Source organism: Pelophylax lessonae, assembly GCF_965119305.1.
Source record: "Pelophylax lessonae genome assembly, chromosome: 11".
Taxonomy (NCBI): domain Eukaryota; kingdom Metazoa; phylum Chordata; class Amphibia; order Anura; family Ranidae; genus Pelophylax; species Pelophylax lessonae.
Window position 1 is genome coordinate 18,249,460 of NC_138778.1, and position 24,691 is coordinate 18,274,150.

The 24,691-nt window shown below is 45.6% G+C and overlaps 1 protein-coding gene and 1 long non-coding RNA gene across 4 annotated transcripts in view; one reads left to right on the forward strand and one right to left on the reverse strand.

Moving 5' to 3' along the window:
- SDK2 (sidekick cell adhesion molecule 2) overlaps nt 1–24,691 on the forward strand; it is a 913,491-nt gene that overhangs the window by 386,080 nt on the left and 502,720 nt on the right. For all 3 annotated transcript variants that reach the window (XM_082271790.1, XM_082271792.1, XM_082271791.1), the window contains exon 2: nt 8,080–8,239. In XM_082271790.1, coding sequence (XP_082127916.1) covers nt 8,080–8,239 — 160 coding nt within the window. The remainder of the gene's footprint in view (nt 1–8,079; nt 8,240–24,691) is intronic.
- The window catches only part of LOC309566616, a 403,012-nt gene that overhangs the window by 142,069 nt on the left and 236,252 nt on the right, over nt 1–24,691 (reverse strand). The window lies entirely within an intron of this gene.

The following is a 24,691-nucleotide window of genomic DNA, read 5'->3' on the forward strand; positions in this document are numbered from 1 at the left end:
AAAAATCCAATACATGTATGGGAAGCAGAAGACCTTTAGTAGCAGCAGCAGCATGCTTTTTTTTTTTTCATGTGTATGTATATAAAAAAAATATGCCCAGAAGTCGGATATGCAGGATATTTTAACTGGGAGTCAGACATGAAGGTATATGAAGGGTGGAGGGGGGAAAATAACATTTATATATTAAAGTAGTACTAAAAGCTGAGACTTTTTTTTTTCATGGATATAATAATTTTAAATACAGTATAATGCACAATACTAATAAACTTTTACTTTAAATGTAATTGTAATGCCTTATATCACCTCTAGTCTATCGGCCTCCACCTTCTCTGGGTTCAGATGCTGATCTTCCCAGCACAGAGCCCTTACAGTGATTGTAAACGTTGGATTATTTTCTTTTTAACAACAATCTTGTCATACTTATCCTCTCTGTGTAATGATTTTTCACAGAGCAGCACTGATTCTCCTCTTCTGCCCCCCCCCCCTCCCCCCCATGGCACTTCCAGCCCCTTCCGCCTTCAAAGTGCCCCTATAGGAAGCAGCAAAGTATAGTACTGTACAGAGTGTCCCTATAGCAAGGTTAAAAAACATCTGCCTTTAGAATCACTTGGTTCCTTCTCTTGCCCAGGACTACATTTCCCACGAGGCATTGCTCCTCACACATTCACAAGTTCTCTGTCATCTACTGACATGTATGGATGGTTTACTGAGCTGTATATGTCAATTAGTTGACGATTATAATCGATTAATCGATTAGTTGTTTCAGCCCTAAAATCATTAGTCTCCGCTCAAATTCATCCCAAAGGTGTTCTATCGGGTTGAGGTCAGGACTCTGTGCAGGCCAGTCAATTTCCTCCACCCCAAACTCGCTCATCCATGTCTTTATGGACATTGCTTTGTGCACTGGTGAGCAGTCATGTTGGAACAGGAAGGGGCCATCCCCAAACTCCTCCCACAAAGTTGAAATTGTACAAAATGTCTTGGTATGTTGACACCTTAAGAGTTCCCTTCACTGGAACTAAGGGGCCAAGCCCAACCCCACCCCATAATCCCCCCCTCCACCAAATGATTTGGAACACACAAAGGTGTTCTAACGGGTTGAGGTCAGGACTCTGTGCAGGCCAGTAAAGTTCCTCCACCCCAAACTCGCTCATCCATGTCTTTATGGACCTTGCTTTGTGCCCTGGTCCAACTCATTTGGTGGAGGGGGATTATGATGTGGGGTTGTTTTTCAGGGGTTGGGCTTGGCCCCTTAGTTCCAGTGAAGGGAACTCTTAAGGCGTCAGTATACCAAGACATTTTGGACAATTTCATGTTCCCAACTTTGTGGGAACAATTTGGGGATGGCCCCTTCCTGTTCCAACATGACTGCGCACCAGTGCACAAAGCAAGGTCCATAAAAACATGGATGAGCGAGTTTGGGGTGGAGGAACTTGACTGGCCTGCACAGAGTCCTGACCCCAACCCGATAGAACACCTGTGGGATGAATTTGAGTGGAGACTGCAAGCCAGGACTTCTCGTCCAACATTAGTGCCTAACCTCACAAATTCTGGAAGAATGGTCAAACATTCCCATAGACACACTCCTAAACCTTGTGGACAGCCTTCCCAGAAGAGTTGAAGCTGTTATATCTGCAAAGGGTGGGCCAACTCAATATTGAACCCTACGGGCCAAGACTGGGATGCCATTAAAGTTCATGTGTGTGTAAAAGCAGGCATCCCAATACTTTTGGTAATATAGTACAGTTTGGACTTATGCTTCTAAGGGTCAACCCGCCCAAAACTGTATTTCATTTTAATGGATCACACAATGGTCAAACACAAGGCCTAGTAGGGTTTTTAATGGTAGATCACACAATGGTCAAACACAAGGCCTGCGGGCTGAATCCAGCCCTCCAGGCCGTTTCATGTGGCCCTTGCACCTCTTCTGCAGTTGCAGCACCCCCCTTGTCTCCGTCCCCCACCTTGTCTCAGGGATCTTGAAGGGTAATTAGCATGACCTCTCCAGAAGGAACATTTTCAAGTAAAAGTAGGAACTGGGCATGCCCAGAGGAAGGCGCTAAAAATGATTTTAAAAAAGCCAACAGGTTTCAGGGGTTCAAAGGGTTCCCCTCCATTTGGGCTTAGTATTGATGAACAAATAATGTTCTGGACTAAGCCCTGATGAAGGGGGACCCTTTGAACCCCTGAAACATGTTGACTTTTTTTTTTTTTTTATATTTGCTTTATGCGCCTTCCTCTGGGCACACCCAGTTCCCACTTCTACTTAAAATAAAGTTTTTATTTTTTGCTACGCTTCAAAATAAATTGTAGATGAAGGAAGGGGGTAGGCAGCACCCTCGTCACTCCAGCTGGTGGTGAGACTACAAACCCCCATGAGGCATTGCGAGACTCGAACAGCCACAGGCATGGCTCCCGGAGGCAGGGGGATGATGGGATTTGTAGTTGCACCGCAGGGTGGAGTGCTGAGGTTGGATGCCTACTTTCCCATTCTTTTTTTTCTTTTTCCATCTTTTTTATGTAGCAGGGAAGATGTTAACAACACTTGGCACTGTTGAAGTCTCCCCGTGGTGCCGTGTAGCTCACCTCTCCACCGCGCAACACAATGCCGCGGTTTGCCGCTAATCTTACAGCACATAAACCTCGCAGGATGAGATGTAAAATATACCGTAATTGCTTAAAGCATCTCTGTCTCTCTCAGACCCCCGGCGTGCCTGGCAATCCGAGTAAGTGTCTGCTTTGCTGGTTACGTCGGATTACAGCCCCGCTGGGCGCGAAACGGGACGGCGATTTATTTTTAAACAGTAAGCCGGCGTTCAGCTCAGAGAGGAGAAGAAACCGCGAAAAAAAGGCAAAATAACTCATTGCAATCTTCCCCCCCCCCCGATGAGGTGCAAATGTTGGGATGGGTGGGGGAGGGGGGATTTGTCGGAGAACGAAACGCCTGCGCTGCACATTTTATTTTCGGTTATCCTCATGTGACATCATAGGCCAGTTCTGGAAGGGGGTCCGCCTTCTCCTTCCTGTTCACACCAATGGCAACGTCTTTCATTTTTATACTGGCCTAAACCGCAACATTGGGCACCCAGCAGGTCAGGCTGAAATGGATCCGTGCTGCACATGCCTGGCCCTTTAACCACTTGCCTACCGGGCACTTTCACCCCCTTCCTGCCCAGGCCAATTTTCAGCTTTCAGCACTGTTGCACTTTGAATGACAATTGCGTGGTCAGACAACACTTTTTTTTTTTCACACGAATAGAGCTTTCTTTTGGTGGTATTTAATCATCTCTGGGGTTTTTTATTTTTTGCTAAACAAACAAAAAAGACCGAAAATATTTTGAAACAAAAAACAAAATATTTTTCATAGTTTGTTATAAATTTTTGCAAACAGGTAACTTTTCTCCTTCACTGATAGGCACTGATGAGGCTGCACTGATGGGCACTGATGAGGCAGCACTGGTGAGGCTGCATCGATGGGCATTGATCGATGGCACTGATAGGCTGCACTGATAGGCACCAATAGGCTGCACTGATGGGCACTAACAAGACGGCACTGGTTGGCACTGATCAGGAGGCACTGATAAGGCTGCACTGATGGGTGGCACTAATAGGTGGCACTGATGGGCATTGATAGACGGCACTGATAGGCAGCACTGAAGGGCACTGAGAGGTGGCACTGATGGGCAAAGCTAGGCACTGGTAAGAGGCACTAATAGGCAGCATTGATGATGAGCCACTGACTGCCAGCACTGATGGGCATTGATAGATAGCACTGGTGGGCACTGATTAGCAGCATTTATGGGCACTGATAGCACTGATCGGCACTGATTAGCAGCACTGGTGAGCACTGATTAGCAGTACTGATAGGCACTGGTAAGGGATACTGATTGGCAGCACTGATGATGAGGCCCTGATGGGCACTGATAGCACTGGTGGGCACTGAATAGCAGCACTGGTGAGCACTGATTAGCAGCACTGATAGATAGCCCTGAAGGGCATTGATTAGCATCACTGATGATGAGGCACTGACTGGCAGCACTGATGGACACTGTTAGATAGCACTGGTTGGCACTGATTAGCAGCACTGGTGGGCACTGATTAGCAGCACTGATAGATAACACTGGACCGATGTCCCTGTAACAGAAGCCGATTAGAGGAGAGGAAAACCACAGATGAGGGATCTGTTTTCTTTCAAGTCCATCAAAAATGAAGTAGGCAGGGCTGACACCACAAGCTTAGGTGGAAGAGGAGGGATCGTTGTTCTTTCCAGTCTATCAAAAAATGAAGTAGGCAGAGCTGACACCATGTACTTAGAAGGATGACGAAGGATCTGTATTCGTTCCAGTCCACCAAAATGAAGTAGGCAGGGCTGGCACCACATGCTTAGGAATATTGCAATGCTGTCATTTCAAAGAGGAATTTTCCTATAATTGCAGCAGGTTTGAAGCTGAACTGGCAAATATAAAGGAAATGCATTCAGCACTGTAGTCCCTAATTGTGTATTAAGTGCATGTGTGTTTTTTTTTTTTTTTACATTTTCACCTGGTATCAGCCCCTGCATGCCCTGTACAGCAAGGCTAGAGTGTGAGAGGAAGAAGCAGCACAAGGAGCCAATCAGTTCATGTACTGACAATAAGCATAATGATATAAGGAGAGAGCAGAGTGACAGAGAGATGAGCTCATCACTGCTTCTCCTATCACCAGTGCTGAGACAAGGTCAGCTAGAACCCAGGGTGAACATGCCAAAATGTGCCCCCCAAGATATATGAGCATTATGTGTCAGCAAAAATCCCCCCCCAAAAAAAAAAAAAGAAAACAGTCAGGCATTAATCTGCATGCCTACCCCCTAAGCATAAATTCCCACTCCTACCAGTACAAATCCACCCCCTGGTGAAATCCCCCCCCCCCTCCCACCACAAATCTTTGCCCCTCCCCAGCTCAAATCATCTCTCTCCCCATATGCTGCCATCACAAATCCCCCCCCCACACCAGAAAAAAAGTCTCCCCCTAGCATAGCACAAATCCTCTGCCCCTCAAATTTCCCCTCCTAACACATCCTCCCCACTCTAAATCCCCCTTCTAGCACAAATCCCCCCCCCCCCCAAAAAAAACAAACAAAAAAAAAACAAATCTCCACTCCTAGCACAAATCCTTCACCCCCCACCATATTACCTTTTTATAGCATAAACCCCCCATATATCCCATCCTAGCACAAATCCCCCCCCCCCCAACATGAATCCCCCCAAATCAACACTCCCAAAATTTCCCCTCCTAGAACAATTCTTACCCCCCCCCCAAAAAAAAAAAAGAAAATTCCCCCCTTCCAACACAAATCCCCTCCCCTCAATCCCCTCCTGACACCACAGTGCCCAGGGCAGCCACCCTTCCTGCCCACCCTATCACTGTCCAGTCACATGCTGGGGGATGACCTGGGCTCAGAGGAAGTGGGTTGAATATTGCCGCCTATCAGACTGAGGACATCTAGTGGCATAGAAAATGCACTGCAGAGGAATATTGCAGCAAAAGCAAGTGTTGTTTTTATCTTCCAATGGACTATTCATTTTAATCTTGTTGTTTCTGGCTGGAGTTCTGCTTTAAAGGGCTATACATGGGAAATGTGCATGTATTCCAGAAATGTACCGAATATTCATCTTTTTTAAAAAATGTTCCCTTTAATTTCCTTCATTTTCCTTTTTTACTTTTCCTTTACTATGTATTGAGAATCTGCAGTACACCTTCTGGGCACTGGGTGATGCTGGTGAGCCCGGGGTCCTCGGTGATGTATAGCCGTCCTCCGGCGGATGGGATTTTAATGCTTTGGCGTGTTTGTTTGCATGTTTATAGTAACGTTACACCCAGACATTCGCTGAGCGGTGTGTCTATACATACGGTCGATGGGCGCTCGGTTGCGGCTGCTCTGTAATGCACCGGCTCGGATTTCTTCTCATCATCTTCCCCGACTCTCCGCTCTGACCTTTTGTTCTCCATTCTGCGGCTTTTTGAAATTCGCTTTCTTTGTGCGCATCACTCTCTCGTCGTGTTTGAAATTCTTTTTTCCTTTTGCGGCTCCTTTCATATTTCAGGCTTCATGTATTAATCATGAGTGTTGGTGAAGGCAGGAAAAGCCGCCACTCCTAAATTAGTTAGTAAACTCGGTCGGGGCTCCCGCGGCCCGCCATGAGAAACGTGCGTTGGGGTGGGGGGCGGGGGAAGGTTCAAAAAGAGGAACAGCCCTACGCAGTCTGGAATTGGGTACCAGATCCCAAAAAGGATGCCGGGGAGCTGCAGAGAGCTCAGGGAAGGGGGCTCAGGGGTGAGGAGAGACTATCTGGATTGACTTTGTTCTCCATTGAGATTCAGGGGGGAAATGTTCACCTTGTATAAATACATGAATGGTCCATAGAGTAAACGTGGTGCAAGGTCATTGCAAAAGGGCAAGGATGCTGTATATCAGTGTTTCACAACCAGGGGTACCATAGGAAGGAGACTCAATTTGCCCTGGACCGGAGGTGGATGAGAGGACTCTGTGATCTGAGGGGTGACTCTGTGGTAATGAGGGACCCTGATGTAATGAAGGGACTCTGGTGGGATGGGGGTCCTCTGATGTGATGGGGGGCTATGACTGTGATAGGAGGACTGTGATGTGAAGGGGGGCTCTGATGTGAAGAAAGGACCTGTGATGTGAAGGGGAGCTTCTAATATGATTAGGGGGGTGTGATGAGGAAGGGGGGACCTCTGATGGGATGGGGTGTCCTCTGATGTGATGGGGGTCCTATGATGTGATGGGGGGCTCTGATGTGATGGGGGTCCTCTGATGTGATGGGGGGGGTTATGACTCTGTGATAGGAGGACTGTGATGTGAAGGGGGGCTCTGATGTGAAGAAAGGACCTGTGATGTGAAGGGGAGCTTCTAATATGATTAGGGGGTGTGATGAGGGGGGGACCTCTGATGTGATGGGGTGGCCACTGATGTAACGAAGGACCTCTGATGTGATTGGGGGCCTTTGATGTGATGTGGGGGGGGGGGGGCTTTGATGTGATTGGGGGCCTTTGATGTGATGGGGGGGCCTCTTATGTAATGGAGGACCTCTGATGGGATGGGGGGCCTTTGATGTGATGTGGGGGGGGGGGCTCTGATATGATGGGAGGACCTCTGATGTGATGGAGGACCTCTGATGTGATTGGGGGCCTTTGATGTGATGTGGAGAGGGGGCTCTGATGTGATGGGGTGGCCTCTGATGTGATGGGGGGGGGGGCTTTGATGTAATGGAGGACCTCTCATGTGATGTGGGGGGGTCTGATATGATGGGAGGACCTCTGATGTGATGGGGGGGACCTATGATGCTATGGGGGAACCTCTGATGTGATGGGGAACCTCTGATGTGATGGGGAACCTCTGATGTGATGGAGGACCTCTGATGTGATGGGGGGACTTCTGATGTGATGGGGGGACTTCTGATGTGATGGGGGGGGGACTTCTGATGTGATGGGGAACCTCTGATGTGATGGGGGGACTTCTGATGTGGTGGGTAGATTTTAAAGTGATCAAGGACTGATGTGAAAGGGGGGCCTCTGATGTCATGGGGGGGCTCTTTATGTGATGGGGGACCCTGATGTATTTGGGGGTGGGAGGGGGGGGGGTGATGTGAAGGAGAAGCTCCAATGTGGAGGGAGGACATCTGATAGGAATTTCATTTAAACCAGGTAGTTGTGTGCATCTTCTCAGGCTCAGATTTCCCATTGATAAGTAACATTTATGTTTTTTGAAATTTAGACTGGGGGGGGGGGGGGGGCAGAAGAGTTGAAGCTGTTATAGCTGCAAAGGGTGGGCCAACTCAATATTGAACCCTACAGACTAAGACTGGGATCCCATTAAAGTTCATGTGCGTGTAAAGGCAGGCGTCCCAATACTTTTGGTGATATAGTTTTTCTATCTGTCTTTGTTATTTGGTTGAACTCTTTGGACTCTGTTGAACTTCTATGTGTGAATGGGCCCTGAATGTCCCCAATGTTGGAATCCTATGAATGTCACGGCTGATTGGCCGCTGATACTAAACATACAAATTCTCTTTCCTGCAGACGATGTGCCTCCATACTTCAAGACAGAGCCGGTGCGGAGTCAGGTCCACCTGGAGGGCAATCGATTGGTTCTCACTTGCATGGCGGAGGGGAGCTGGCCTCTCGAATTTAAATGGCTACACGACCACAAGGAGCTGACCAAGTTCTCCCTGGAGTACAGGTCTGTGATTCACGTTTAATACTTTGTTTTTTGCTTTATAAAGCAACAATGAAAACCCGGAATACCTGTCACTGTATAAGGCGCTCGCTCTATGCTTAGTCCATGGTGTCATTGGATGAAGCAGCGAGAAGTTGCTCCATCACCGTGCTATGTCATATCATCAGTGTAGTCCGAGTTCTAGAATCAATATTATCATATTAGAAGTGGCGCTATGCTTCAAAATCAAATAATTTTCATAAATGTGCAAAAAATATTGATATTGAATTCAGTGCTACTATCACATATATCTTATGTCCCATGGATAAATATTGAATAAAGTGAATGCAGTAATAATATCAAATAGACATGATATCAAAAGGAATGGTGATATACAAAAAAAAAATGGTAGTAAAAAAAGTTTGGATAGCCCTACTGGGCACTGTACTCCAAGTAGGGGCAGACTGGCAACTTTTGGCCCACAGGGCAAGTACAAACCAGAGGCCCATGGTGCAGCAACTCAGCCCCCCTCCCACTCTCCCTCACCTCCCCCCCCCCCCCCCCACACACTCTCCCAATCCTCCTCCTGACCCCCCATTCCAAGCTAAAGCCCTACTCCAGAAACTCTCTACTTGCTGGCTGAACCTGGGTTTCTGACCTGGCCATCAGGAGGAGGTTGAGGGGAGCTGGGACAGCTTGGTTAGGGCTGGCTGGGGCAGAAGAGTCTCCAGTGGGGCATGGAGCTGGCCTCTGCTCCGACACAATTTACACCAATCATGCTGGGGGGGGGGGGGCTGTGCTTTGTCCTTGTCTTCAACCTGCACTAAGGGATATTTTAGGAATGTCTGTGGCAGAAGCGGTGCAGCCTTTTTATAGGGCATCAGAGCGGCCCAGGGGGGCAATTGCCCCCTGGCCCAGTCCTCCTCTGACTACAAGTGCCAGTGCTGCAAGGAGCTATTTATCAAGTGTGGAAAATACCGCAAATATAATATTCTTATGTTTTATCATAATCCAACATTAAAATAATACCCCTACTGGGTAGTGTAACCAAAAACACCAGGGGTGCAAATAATGCAAAGTGTTTGAAAAAAAATGTGCAAATAAGCAAAGATAAATAAAAATGCATTAAAATTATTCAATATTGTGACAAAGTGAGTCCAATAAAGTCCAAACAGTCCAATAAAGTGATGTAATTTTCATAAAATAGTGTTAACTGAAAAAACGGTGTATCTAGGTATAGCAGGTCACCTCATCTCCTAGACCAGTGGTCCTCAACTCCGGTCCTCAGGGCCCACGAACAGGCCAGATTTTAAGTATTACCTTGGGGAGATGCAGACTAGAGTACTGCAATCACTGAGCAGCAAATTATATCCCCTGGGATAGATTTCAGTTATCTTGCAAACCTGGCCTGTTGGTGGGTCCTGAGGACCAGGGTTGAGGACCACTGTGGCCTAGACCAGTGGTTCTCAACCAGGGTTCCTCCAGAGGTTCCTAGGGGTTCCTTGAGCAATGAGCAATTTCTGCCTCTCAGATAAGTTCCCACTGTCACCATTGATCTTTTTAGCTATTTGGAAAAAGGTCATTCTTCCCAATGTCCACAAATGTAAGGAGCATTCATCCCACTTGACCATCACACTAATGTATCAGGAAATGTAGCTATAGTCATTTTTAGCAGGGGTTCCCTGAGACCTGAAAATTATTTCAAGGGTTCCTCTGTGTTGAAAAAGTTGAGAAAGGCTGCCCTAGACCATGCGGTCTAATAGCGTTTAGGGTGTAGATAATTCTTCACCGTGGGTTGCTATATCATATCCCTTCTTCCAATCAGCAATGTGATAGCGTATGAGTCTGTCCACACTTTCTCCCACTATCCACTCTCCTCTCCTCCAATGAGTATTAAGTATATACAAGAAAGCAAATCCTCAGTATTACAAAATAAAATTATTACTTAAAATAAAAGCAATAAATCCCCTGCGCACAAAGTACTTAGTAATAAATGTGTCAAATTGCAGACCAGTCGCAACTACTTAAATGGTAAACATATGTAAAGAATTACAACACTAAAATCCCAATTGGAATAAAAGAAAAGTAATAGTAGCGCAGACATCTATGATCTCAATGAAACAAAATGTTTGTGGGTCATCCTTAACCACTTTACCACCGGAGGATTTTGCTGTCTTACGTCCAGGCCACTTTTTGCGATTCGGCGCTGTGTGACTTTAACTGACAATTGCGCGGTCGTGCAACGCCGTACCCAAACGAAATTTACGTCCTTTTTTCCCACAAACAGAGCTTTCTTTTGGTGGTATTTGATCACCTGTGCGGTTTTTACTTTTTGCGCTTTAAACAAAAAAATAGCGTTTATTTTGAAAAAATAACAATATTTTTAACATTTTTTTTATATGAAATTCCCCCCCCAAAAAAATGTAAAAATCTAAATTTTTTTACATTTTTGGCCAATTGTTTGGTAAAAAAAAATCACAATAAGCGTATTTTGATTGGTTTGCGCAAAAGTTATTGCGTTTACTAACTAAGGGAAAGATTTTTGTCATTTTTGGTGTTTTTTTTTTAACGCGTAATGGCGGCGATCTGCGATTTTTTTTTTTTTTTTTTTGCGGGACTGCGACATTGACTGACATTTTTGACACTTTTGGGGGTACCAGTGACATTTCTAAAGTAATCAGTGCTATAAATATGCACTGTTACTGTAAAAATGACACTGGCAGGGAAGGGGTTAATTTTATTGGAGAGGGAGGGGTTAATGTATGCCTGGTGCTTACTGACGTGTGGGGGGGGGGGGGGGGTGACTGAGTGACTCAAGGACAGATTTCATGTTCAGCTATGCTGAACACTGCAATCTGTCACTCCTTGTCACTTAGGAGATCCGCCCGCTCTGTTTACACAAGCGGGCGGATCTCCAAACTAGATTCCCCGACGATTGGGGAAGAGCAGCGGCTCCTCCCCTGGCCCGACTCCCACTGTGACTGAAAACAGCGGGAGCGCGCCTCCGGCGTGCGCGCGAGTGCCGCCTACAGGGGGAGGAGTCCAGCGACGTAGGTCTACGTCGCTGGACGGAATCGTGCCACTTTGCCGCAGTACAGTCCCAGTGACTGGTCGGCAAGTGGTTAAGATTCAGTCCAAAGGGAAAAATGCAGAATAAAAGTCCACATAAAATCTGAAAGGTATGTAGTAAGACAAGCTGAGAAAGATCTGGGTCATGTGACAGCTGTATATTGATTAGGAAAAAGGTATTTCCAGCCTTGATTTTACATCTTGGCTCAGCTAGAGGGGAAGGCTGACAGTAGCTGAGAGTGCTCAGGCTCATACCAATGCCACTGCTGAGGGAGAAAAGAGAGAATATCCGGGAGATGAGGACCACTTGGTGACTATAGTCTAAACTGAAGACAGGGGATCTGCAGCTGATCCAGGGTGGATACCATTGTGCCTCTGCTTGTGAGCCTTACCTATGAGTTTCCATTCTCACTAAATATCACAGCGGTGGAGGAGATATCTGTTTGGTGATCCTGATACACAGTGGTGTTTCCTACTTGGTGCTTTTTATACATACAGTGGGGGGAAATAATTATTTGATCCCCTGCAGATTTTGTAAGCTTGCCCACTTACAAAGAAATGAAGGGTCTATCATTTTTTATTATAGGTTTATTTCCAATGATAGAGACAGAATATCAACCAAAAATCCATGAAAAAAACACATAAAACAAATACTATAAATTGAGTTGCAGATCAATGAGTAAAATAAGTATTTGATCCGGGCTGGCCCAAGACAATGTGCTGCCTGGGTCCAAGAATGAAATGCTCCCCCACTCCCCCCCCCCCCAAAAAAAAATTGCGCCCACCAAAAGGCCCCCACATCCATTATTTTATATAAATATAAAACTTAGAAGATATTATATATACTGTTATCTTCTTTCATAACTCACCACCGGACCAGTCCACCAAACACTGTCTGTCTGTCCTCAGTCCTTCTGTCACTCAGTTTAGACTATAATCACCAAGTGGTCCTCATCTCCCGGATATTCTCTCTTTTCTCCCTCAGCAGTGGCATTGGTATGAGCCTGAGCACTCTCAGCTACTGTCAGCCTTCCCCTCTAGCTGAGCCAAGATGTAAAATCAAGGCTGGAAATACCTTTTTCCTTATCGATATACAGCTGTCACATGACCCAGATCTTTCTCAGCTTGTCTTATTACATACCTTTCAGATTTTATGTGGACTTTTATTCTGCATTTTTCCCTTTGGACTGAATCTTAAGGATGACCCACAAACATTTTGTTTCATTGATATCCTAGATGTCTGCGCTACTATTACTTTTCTTTTATTCCAATTGGGATTTGAGTGTTGTAATTCTTTACAAATCCTCAGTATTAAAATTATGTATTTATTATAACAACCTAGTAACTTACAGTGGGGAAAAAAATGATTTGATCCCCTGCACATTTCTGGAAGTTTAGCCACTTACAAAGAAATTACATTTTTATCATACAGTAGGTGTATTTTTAATGATAGAGACAAAATTTCAACCAAAAATTCAGAAAAAAAACACATGATGCAAATGTTAAAATATTAGTTCAGTGAATAAAATAAGTATTTGATTCTCAAGAAAAACATGACTTAGTACTTGGTGGAGAAACCCTTGTTGGTATGCACAGAGGTAAGGCGTTTCTTGTAGTTGTAGACCAGGTTTGCATACATTTCAGGAGGGTTTTTGGTCCACTCTTCTTTACAGATCTTCTCTAAATCCTTAATGTTTCTTTGATAACTGGAAGTTTCAGCTCCCTCCATACATTTTCTGAACTTACTAGGCCACTACATGACCTTAACCGGTTGCCGACCGCCGCAAGTACATATACTGCGGCGGTCAGCCCCGGCCAGGCAAAGTGACGTACCGGTACGTCACTAGCCTGTCACTTGCTTGTGAGCCAATAGCGGGCGAGCTTGCGCTCGCCCCGGCTCGTTCCCTGGGAAGTCCGTGCATGTGACCGGCGGACCCGATGTCCGCCGGTCACTCGCGATCGCCCGCCGTGAAGGGAGAAAGGCAGGCGGCTGATGTAAACAAGCCGCCTGTCATTCCTCCCCTGTGTAGGAATGGTGATCATACGGTTCTACTATGTAGGACCATTGATCACTGTTCCTACACCAGTAGCCATGTCCAATCACAGTAAGAAGCACGCCCCTAGGGACACACTTAACCCCTCCTTCCCCAATAAAGTTAACCCCTTCCCTGCCAGTGTCATTTTGCAGTTACAGTGCATATGTATAGCACTGATTATTGCAGTAATGTCACTGGTACCCCCAAAAGTGTCAAAAATGTCAGTCAAGTGTCCGATCTGTCCGCTGCAATGTCGCAGTACCGCAAAAAAAATCGCAGATCGCCGCCATTACGCGTAAAAAAAAAAACACCAAAAATGACAGAAATCTTTCCCTTAGTAAACGCAATAACTTTTGCGCAAACCAATCAAAATACGCTTTTTGCAATTTTTTTTTACCAAACATAGGTAGCAGAAAACAAATTGGCCAAAAATGTTAAAAAATTTAGATTTTTACATTTTTTGGGGGGGAAATTTCTTATAAAAAATGTGAAAAATATTGTTATTTTTGCAAAATTGACGCTCCTTTTTTGTTTATAGCGCAAAAAGTAAAAATCGCACCAAAAGAAAGCTCTGTTTGTGGGAAAAAAAGGACGTAAATTTCGTTTGGGTATGGCATCGTACGACCCCGCAATTGTCAGTTAAATTCGCACATCACGGAATCGCAAAAAGTGGCCCAGACGTAAGACAGCAAAATGCTCTAGTGGTAAAATGGTTAAGCAGAGAAACAGCTTCAAAGCATAAGGTTTCCACCTCCGTGCTTGACTGTAGGGATGGTGTTCTTAGAAATGGGATGGGAAGACCCATCCACGACCCATCTTCAGTGTTCTGGCTGAGGGAAGGAGGTTCTCATCCTAGATTTTACAATACATGGCCCCATCCTTTGGCCCCTCAATGCTGCAAAGTCAGGCCTGTAACTTTAGGAGAGAAACCGCTCCAAAACCTCATGTTTCCACCTCTGTGCTCGACTGTAGGGATGGTATTCTTAGGGTCATAGCCAGAATTTTTTTTCCTCCAAACACATCGAGTTCCCCTCCTCAAGAAGGCACATGTACAGCCATGCCATTTTTGGGAGAGGATTGGAGAGAACGTGCTGTGGTCAGATGAGACCAACATTGAGCTCTTGAGCATTAACTCAACTCGCTGCATTTGGAGGAAGAAAAATGCTGACTATGACCCTAAGAACACCATCCCTACAGTGAAGCACGGAGGTGGAAACATGATGCTTTGAAAACTTTTTCTCTGCTAAAGGTAGAGGCTGACTTTGCCGTGTTGAGGGGCCAATGGACGGGGCCATGTATTGTAAAGTCTTGGATGAGAACCTTCTTCCCTCAGCCAGAACACTGAAGGATGGGTCATAGATGGGTCTTCCAGAATGACAATGACCCAAAACATACCACCAAGGCAACAAAGGAGTGGCTTGAGAAGAAGCACATTAAGGTCATGGAGTGGCCTAGCCAGTCTCCAGACCTTAAGCCTATAGAAAATGTATGGAGGGAGCTGAAACTTTGAGTTGCCAAGAGACAGCCAAGAAATCTTAAGGAGTTAGAGAAGATCTGTAAAGAAGATTGGACCAAAATCCCTCCTGAGATGTGTGCCAACCTGGTCACCAACTACAAGAAACGTCTTTTCTCTGTGCTTGCCAACAAGGGTTTCTCCACCAACTACTAAGTCATGTTTTGCTTGGGGATCAAATACTTATTTTACTCATTGAACTACAACTCAATTTATAGCATTTGTTTTATGTGTTTTTTTTTTTCTGGATTTTTGATATACTATCTCTATCATTGGAAATAAACCTATAATAAAAATTATAGACCCTTCATTTCTTTGTAAGTGCGCAAGCTTAAAAAATTTGCAGGGGATCCAATAATTATTTCCCCCCACTGTATGTATAAAATGGATTTCAACAGAAATTAGATTTCATTAGAAACAAGGAACTACTGGTATTGTCCGAAAACCAAAAGTGACGTACCCGACTTCTCCACGACGCGTTGCGTCACAGCCCATGTGACTTTATCAGGAATTTTAGAATCGCTCCTCTTAGCATGTTTTGTGTTTAAAATTGTCATGTATAAATCGCTCTCTGAATGATCGATTTCATGCAAACACTGTACTGTAGCCATCTACAGCAGGAAATCTGCAGCCAACCGCAACCCCCCTGAAAAAAACTAAAGATTTGGACTTTTCCTACAAAGTTGCTATTGTGATTCGGCAGTTATGATACAAAAGTAACGAAATCCGGTGTGAACAAAGCTTCTGGTGACTAGGGGGCAGCACAGCTGATGTCCATATCTGTACAAATATTTCCAAAGTCCATACAGGAATGTAGCAAATAGATTTTTTGTATCAAGGACCAGGAGAGTAACCAGGGAAGGACAAATAATACGGGTACCCTGGATACAGAGAAGAAAGGCGGCAGTGATCACATTGAGGTAGTGAAAAAAATAATATAAAAGGCAACTCCACTTTCATATAGAAAAAAATCACACAAAAAAAATAATAATAATAATATAACATTTACAATTGCTACAAAAGTCATATTGTAATTGAATGTTATTAAAAATTCCCTTTCCTTTTCAATCTACAGCCACTGTCATTTTCTGTAAAATGCAATATGGCCACCTGCAGGCGCTCTGTACACAGACAGTATACAGAACAACCCCCAGCAATGTCATTTCCTGCTTGTGTGATTGGCTGACTGATTTTCCCCGAAGTCTGCACTAAGATACAAGTCAGGTTTTGGGCGTCTCCTGCAACACAAATTTCATTTTAGTAAGATACTCCCAATAAGGAAATAATATCTAAAGGGATGCTGCCACTTTCCTCATTAGAGCCCTGCAGGTGTAGCAGCTGATGATTTTAAAATACACTGAGAAACAAACAGCAGTTTATTAGAATAATAAAAGGTAGGAATCGGCCACAAAGTTTGTTAAAATCCATGCAATGTACAGAGATCGCCCAGAGGGGGAGGGGTTTATTTCTTAACAAAAATGGAGTTGCTTTCTAAGAAGTTTTTTTGGGGTGCATAAGGAATATATATATATATATATATATATATATATATATATATATATATATATATATATATATATATATGTGTGTATTTATTTATTTTTTAGTTCTAGTGAAGGGAACTCTTAAGGCGTCGGCATACCAGGACATTTTGGGCAATTTCATGCTCCCAACTTTGGGATGGCCCCTTCCTGTTCCACCATGACTGCGCACCAGAGTGCACAAAGCAATGTCCATAAAGTTCCTCCACCCCAAACTCGTTCATCCATGTCTTTATGGACCTTGCTTTGTGCATTGGTGCGCAGTCATATTGGAACAGGAAGGGGCCATCCCCAAACTGTTCCTACAAAGTTGTCTTGGCAAAGTCCATAAAGACATGGATGAGGGAGTTTGGGGTGGAGGAACTTGACTGGCCTGCACAGAGTCCTGACCTCAACACAATAGAATGCCTTTGGGATGAATTAGAGGAGAGACTGCGAGCCAGGCCTTCTGTTGGCTTAGTGAAAAGTCTGTCCATGTACAGTATAGAATGCACTCAATACTTGGTTGGGGCTCCTTTTGCATGAATTACTGCATCAGTGTGGCGTGGCATGGAGGCGATTAGCCTGTGGCACTGCTGAGGTGTTATGGAAGCCCAGGTTGCTTTGATAGCGGCTTTGATAGCTTCAGCTCATCTTCATTGTTGGGTCCGGTGTCTCTCATCTTCCTCTTGAAAATACTCCACAGATTCTCTATGGGGTTTAGGTTAGGTTAGTTTGCTGGCCAATCAAGCACAGTGATGCCATGATCATGTGACCAGGTATTGGCAGTTTTGGCAGTGTGGGCGGTGCTGTATCTTGGCCTAGGCCAACAAGGCCCAGGCCTAGGGCAGCACTTTGCAGGGGGGCAGCAAAAAAGCTGCACCACGCACGAGTAAAAAACAGCCTCCTCCCGCCTCCCCCACTAAAAAGAGTTCCTGACGGCTTGCGCTACACACTTTTAGTATAGTGCCAGTCTTATAGGGCGAATTGGGCTGGAGGGCAGGGTCCAGGAGGCAAATCAGTCTGGCACCCCCATAAAGCGGTCACACTGCTACCTCCTGGTATGATATGATGGTATGATGGGCACTGCTGAGGCTGAACTTATGGGAACTGATGAGGCTACACTGATAGACTGTGGCTGTGGTCTAAAGATGACAGGGCGGGTCATAAACAGGAAGAGGTGTGGCCTTTACAGGAAGGGGTGTGTCATATTTAAATTAGGGGGTGCACAAGTTTAGTCAGGCCTAGGGCAGCACAAAACCTAAATACACCACTGAGTGTGGGCGGTTCCAAGTCCTGCTGGAAAATGAAATCAGCATCTCCATAAAGGTGGTCAGCAGAGGGAAGCATGAAGAGCTCTCGAATTTCCTGCTAGTGGGCTGCACTGACTTTGGACTTGATAAAACACAGTGGACCAACACCAGCAGATGACATGGCTAAACAAATCAACACTGACTGTGGAAACTTCACACTGGACCTCATGCAACTTGGATTCTGTGCCTCTCCACTCCTCCTCCAGACTCTGAGACATTGATTTCCAAATGAAATGCTAAATTTTCCACAGTCAGTGAAGATTTGGGGAGCCATGTCATCTGCTGGTGTAGGTCCACTGTGTTTTATCAAGTCCAAAGTCTGCGCAGCCCTCTAAACCTGCAAGTGGTAAATGGTTTCTCTCTCATCCCTCTAAGTCCCGGGTCACACTTGTGCGATGCGGGAAGGCTGCGAATTCACAGCCTGTTCCCGCATCGCAAACGCACATCTGGCAGTTCACACTGCCATATGCGATACGCAGGGGGTGTCAAATAAATGTTAACGACACCCCCAGTTTGATCGCATATCGCAGGGCGATCTGACAGTTCGCACAGGATCGGATCGCACTAGTGTGAACCACTGTGCAATCCGATCCTGATCCGGCTTGAAAAAAGGGTCCTGTGCGACTTTTGTGCGGGTGCAGTGCGAATTTCAGCCATACAAAGTGTATGGCTGAATTCGCATCCGCACATCCGATCGCATGTAATGAAGGAGCAGTGCGCTCCGAATTACATGCGATCGCCGCACTTGCAATAGTGTGAACCGGCCCTAACTGCCATATTTCTGCAGAACAGTGTTTTTTTTTTGAAAGACAACAGACTTACTGGCCAGATCATCAGAAGAAAAAAAAGAAAGAAAGTCTAAAAAAGAAAACTAATGCAGCCATCGCTTCTAAGAATTGGTGATCTGCAATATAAGAAATGTTTTCTTTTTTGCCTTAACCGCTTGCCGACTGTGCACAGTATATTTACTGCGGCAGTCAGCCCCGGCCAGGCAGAGTGACGTAGATCTACGTCGCTAGCCTGTCACCGGGTTTTGAGCCAATAGCGCCCGCCTCGGCTCGTTCACAGAGGAGTCCGGAGCGTGTGACCGGCGGACCCGATATCCACCGGTCACACTACGATCGTCGGTACAGCGGGAGAAAGGTGGGCGGCTTATGTAAACAAGCCGCCTGTCATTCTCCCCTGTGTAAAAATGGAGATCAGACGGTTCTACTATGTAGAACCGTTGATCTCTGTTTTTACAATAGTAGACCTGTCCAATCACAGTTAGAATCACGCCCCTAGGACACACTTAACCCCTCCCTCTCCAATACAGTTAACCCCTTCCCTGCCAGTGTCATTTTTGCAGTAACAGTGCATATGTATAGCACTGATTACTGTAGAAATGTCACTGGTACCCCCAAAAGTGTCAAAAATGTCAGTCAAGGGTCCGATCTGTCTGCCAGAATGTCGCAGTCCCGCAAAAAAATCGCAGATCGCCACCATTACTCGTTAAAAAAAAACAATAAAAATGACAGAAATATTTCCCTTTGTTAGTAAACGCGATAACTTTTGCACAAACCAATCAAAATACGCTTTTTGCGATTTTTTTTTTTTTTTTTTTTACCAAACATTTGTAGCCTAAAACAAATTGGCCGAAAATGTTAAAAAAATTTGATTTTTACATTTTTTTGGGGGGGAATTTCATATAAAAAAAAGTGAAAAATATTGTTATTTTTGCAAAATTTACGCTCTTTTTTTGTTTATAGCGCATGATCAAAAAATCGCACAGGTGATCAAATACCACCAAAAGAAAGCTCTGTTTGTGGGAAAAAAAGGACGTGAAATTCGTTTAGGTACAGCTTCGCACGACCGCGCAATTGTCCGTTAAAGTCAGGCAGTGCCGAATCGCAAAATAGGCCCTGGTCAGGAATGGGGTAAAATCTTCCGGGGCTTAACTGGTTAACACAACTAGAAGATGATCCCTTCCGAGGCAGCCTCTGCCTACAGTTAGTTGGAAACCGCTGTGGCCATGCCCCCGACCCGACTTCCTTCTTCCCCATCAAAAAAAGAAAAATTGTCAGGCGGCAGTGGGCCGCATTGCCTGGGGCTCTGAGCCGCATGCGGCCCCCGGGCCGCAGGTTGGACATGCCTGCTCTAACTGCTATTTCTGCAGGAAAGCATGTTCTTTTAAATGGCAACAGGCTTACTGGCCAGATCATCAGATGGAAAAAAAAGAAAAAAAGTCTAAAAAAGAAAACGAATGCAGCCATCACTTCTAAGAATTGGTAATCTGCAATATAAGAAATGTTTTCTTTTTGCCTTTTAATATCGCTTTAAGATTTGTTTCGCCTTTGTCACGACGCATAATTGTAACTCAGATAGCAATCACTATCTTCAGCCAGATTGAAGTTTTCATGTCTCCTCGGCCTTCGTTGGGCGAAAACACCAATTGTTACATTTTAGTAAATTGAGGCTGATAACAGTTTGCGCTATGGGCGGCGAAATGCGCCTAATATGATTATTAAAGGCTAAGGAGGAGGCCACAAGCTAAGTGCTTTCATGAAGATCGCTGAACTTGAACGTGACCTTGGCAATCCATTTTAATCTGCTGGCAGGGACTGCGTGCGCCGCCATCGCTTTCTGCTGTTTTTTGATACAATTTTGATTTTTTTTTTTTTCTACTAAAAGCAGGAAGAAAAGTGAAGAGCGCTCTGTGCGTCTCCTTTTATGGATGTTTATCCTCACAAACGACAGCGGTATATCTTCATCCCTTTTGTGCTTTCTTTTCCAGGTTTATAACCGCTGCAGGTTCCATCCCGAGTTTTTTTTTTTTTTTATTATTATTCTTTTAATGCACCTGAATGCAAATTTTTTTTTTATTTTTTTGTGCTTTTTATTTTTTTATTTTCTTTTTTTGGGTTGCAGAACGACCAATGAAAAAGCAAATCTAAGAATTGTCTAAAAGATAAATGAAAGCCGAGTATCTAAAGTGGGGTCAGAGAAGACTAAAACAACTCACGTTCTTTGCGATTTTATGTTTTCATTTTTTTTCTTTTTTTTGTGTGATATTTTTTCAAATGCATTCAACTAAGTGCAGAATTTCCTCAAATGACAAACCATTTTTTACTGAAAATAGAACGGCGATGCATAAATGTGTTAAAAGCCATTAGAAAGTAGGTCTTCAATAAAATAACACCCACCATCCTACCGCCTCCTGCCCACTCTTAAATTTTTCTCTTAGACTTGTTTTTTTATTGGTCGATGTGCAACCTAAAAAAATAAAATAAATAATAATAATAAAAAAAAAAAAAAATGCTCACCTGCCGTCCACATTGGCAAGTCCCCTTATAAAATAGCTAGGCATTGGTCCTGTGATCCAGATAGTAAGGTCTATCTGAATGTTGATCACATTATTTTATGCATGGGCAGGACCAGGACGAGGGGTGGGCAAGATGGGAAGCTGCCCAGGTGCAGTAGTAGGGGGTGGGCAAGAGGGACAGCTGCCCAGATGCAGTAGTAGGGGGTGGGCAAGAAGGGCAGCTGCCCAGGTGCAGTACCAAAGTGGGGGTGGGCAAGAGGGGCAGCTGCCCAGGTGAAGTAGTAGAGGGTGGGCAAGAGGGACAGCTGCCCAGGTGCAGTAGTAGAGGGTGGGCAAGAGGGACAGCTGCCCAGGTGCAGTAGTAGGGGGGTGGGCAAGAGGGACAGCTACCCAGGTACAGTAGCAAAAGTGGGGGTGGGCAAGATGGGCAGCTGCCCAGGTGCAGTAGTAGGGGGTGGGCAAGAGGGGAAGCTGCCCAGGTGCAGTAGCAGATGGTGGGCAAAAGGGACAGCTGCCCAGGTGCAGTAGTAGGGGGTGGGCAAGAGGGGAAGCTGCCCAGGTGCAGTACCAAAGTGGGGGTGGGCAAGAGGGGCAGCTGCCCAGGTACAGTAGCAAAAGTGGGGGTGGGTAAGATGGGCAGCTGCCCAGGTGCAGTAGTAGGGGGTGGGCAAGAGGGGAAGCTGCCCAGGTGCAGTACCAAAGTGGGGGTGGGCAAGAGAGGCAGCTGCCCAGGTACAGTAGCAAAGTGGGGGTGGGCAAGAGGGCAAGCTGCCCAGGTGCAGTAGTAGGGGGTGGGCAAGAGGGGAAGCTGCCCAGGTGCAGTAGCAAAGTGGAGGTGGGCAAGAGGGGCAGCTGTCCAGGTGCAGTAGTAGGGGGTGGGCAAGAGGGGAAGCTGCCCAGGTGCAGTAGTAAAGTGGGAGTGCCCCCTTTCTGCACACTCCAGATCTGCTGTCACACTGACGGCTGACATAAAAAACACATTGTGCATGTGTAACTACCTTCTTACTGCTAGAAAGCAAGCGGCTGACCATGTAGTGCGCAATCTATGACAACCATGGGGCAGCCGGCGCAAAGGGAATTAGAGAATGGGCACAGGGCACCCATTTTATCTCATGCATTAGCAGTATGTGGTATTTTATTTCTTTCCTCACATTGGGGGTTCTGTGATGCATTAGTTTGCGTTTAATTGCAGGTTTAATTTTCACCCGCGGGACACCAATACAGCCTATTGGTGTGAATTCGGCCCATTGGAAGCAACGCATTTCTGCTTGCTATTGTGTGGGGCCAGCCCAATGCATATAGTGTGAATGGGCACTAAAAGTGGCCCTAGATCAGTGATGGCGAACCTTGGCACCCCCAGATGTTTTGGAACTACATTTCCCATGATGCTCAACTACACTGCAGAGTGCATGAGCATCATGGGAAATGTAGTTCCAAAACATCGGGGATGCCAAGGTTCACCATCACTGCCGTAGATGAATCAGACCCACATATTCAGTCTTCCAATGTAATTTTCTATTATTTCTTGGAAAGAATTGTTGGGAGTACAGACAGTACTTATTACTGATCACCAGGGCATTTTTCAGAGAATAGGTGCAGGAACTCCCCCTGCTGAGTCACCTGTTGTCTCCTCCCCCTACCCACCCCTGAGCACCGCCCCATGGTTCCACCCCCTACTAGTGATCGACCGATAATCGGCAAATTGTCAATATATCGGAATTGGCCCCGGAGGTTACCGATATTGCCGATATTTCGGGAAAGTGCTGTGCCGGAGTGATGCCTGCAGCTAGGGGTATCACCCCGGTACCGGCGTCCAAAGCGGACGGTCGTCTGTCTTGTAATGACAACCAATGCGGCTAAAAAGCCGCTCGGCTGTCATTACAAGGAGCAGGAGGGGACGTCCCCCCGCCGCCTTCCGCGTCTCGCCCGGGTCTCCCGTCCCACCTGGAGACCCGGACAACCAGCCTGCACGGCCGGCAAAGACCCAAACAAAGCCGCATTCTGCTCTGATCGGGTCTCCATGTAAAAACCCGGAAGTGATGTCATGACATCACTTCCGGGTACTCGGCGCCAGATTTAAAAAAATGACCGCATTCAAAACAGCCAAACTTGGCGTTTTTAATGCTTTTAAGTGCAGAGGAGGGGTTTGGGGTCTTTTAGACTCCCCAGATTCCCTCCACAAGAGTACCTGTCAAAGGATAAAAATAAAAAAAAATAAAAAAAATTATCGGCCAATATCGGCTGATACCGATATGCAATGGCCAAAATATCAGTATCAGCAACGAAAAAACGATATCGGTCGATCACTACCCCCTACCCACCTCCCTATACTGCCCCTTTTAGAGAATACAGAACCAAGTATCATTTTGTGCTACTAAGTAATTTGCATGGAATTTGATAGACCCCCACCTCAGCAACAATAGATCCTCTGCACAACAAAAGAACCCCCCCCCCCTTCCAGCAACAATGGAATCCCACAACAAAATACCACCCCAACAACCCAATGGACCCCAACAATAGATCCTCCACACAACAAAAGAACCCTCCCCCCCTTACAGCAACAATGGAATCCCACAACAAAATACCATCCCAACAACCCAATGGACCCCAACAACAATAGATCAACCAGCAGCAATAGACCTGTCCCTCAATGGTAGATCCCTCCCAGCAACAATTGACCCCCCAGCAACAATTGACCCCCCGCTATCAACAATAGACCCCCACAAAAAATAGATCCCCACCAGTGACAATAGATCCCCAAGAAGGCAGCAGCAATAGATTTGATCCTCAATGGTAGATCTCTCCCAGCAACAATAGACCCCCACACAAAAATAGATCCAAACCAGCGGCAATAGATCCCCAAGCAGGCAGCAGCAATAGACCTGTCCCTCAATGGTAGATCTCTCCCAGCAACAATTGACCTCCCCAGCAACAATTGACCCCCGCCAGCAACAATAGACCCCCACACAAAAATAGATCCCCACCAGTGACAATAGATCCCCAAGAAGGCAGCAGCAATAGATTTGTCCCTCAATGGTAGATCTCTCCCAGCAACAATTGACCCCCACACAAAAATAGATCCAAACCAGCGGCAATAGATCCCCAAGCAGGCAGCAGCAATAGACCTGTCCCTCAATGGTAGATCTCTCCCAGCAACAATTGACCTCCCCAGCAACAATTGACCCCCGCCAGCAACAATAGACCCCCACACAAAAATAGATCCCAACCAGCGACAATGGATCCCCAAGCAGGCAGCATTATTAGACCCTCAAGCATATCCCAGCACTCTGTGCCATAAAATACATTCAATGGTGGAGGTGCCGGAACTGCGTTCCCCCGCGTTCCCGCTAAAAAAACAAATGCCCTGCTGATTACGCACATCCACAAGTCATTACAAAATGTGGCAAATGACATACTTGCAGTTTATCAAGGAGCACATACAAATATAAATTATGTCATACTTATTAAAATGATGTCATAATTGTTAACATAGTAAGCTCAGATAATAAAAAAAAAAACACAAGTTTATCATTCTCTGCCTTTTATGGGCTCTTACTCACTGTAGTGACCTGGTGAGCGGCAAAACGAAAAGCCCAATGGGACCGATGGCGATTTTCATCTGAAAAGTGGAAAAGAAAATCCTTTCCGACACCAAAGAAAGTTAGATAAATCCTCAGATTAGATCTACAAACCACCTTTTGCTAAGAATTATTTGGAACGCTCC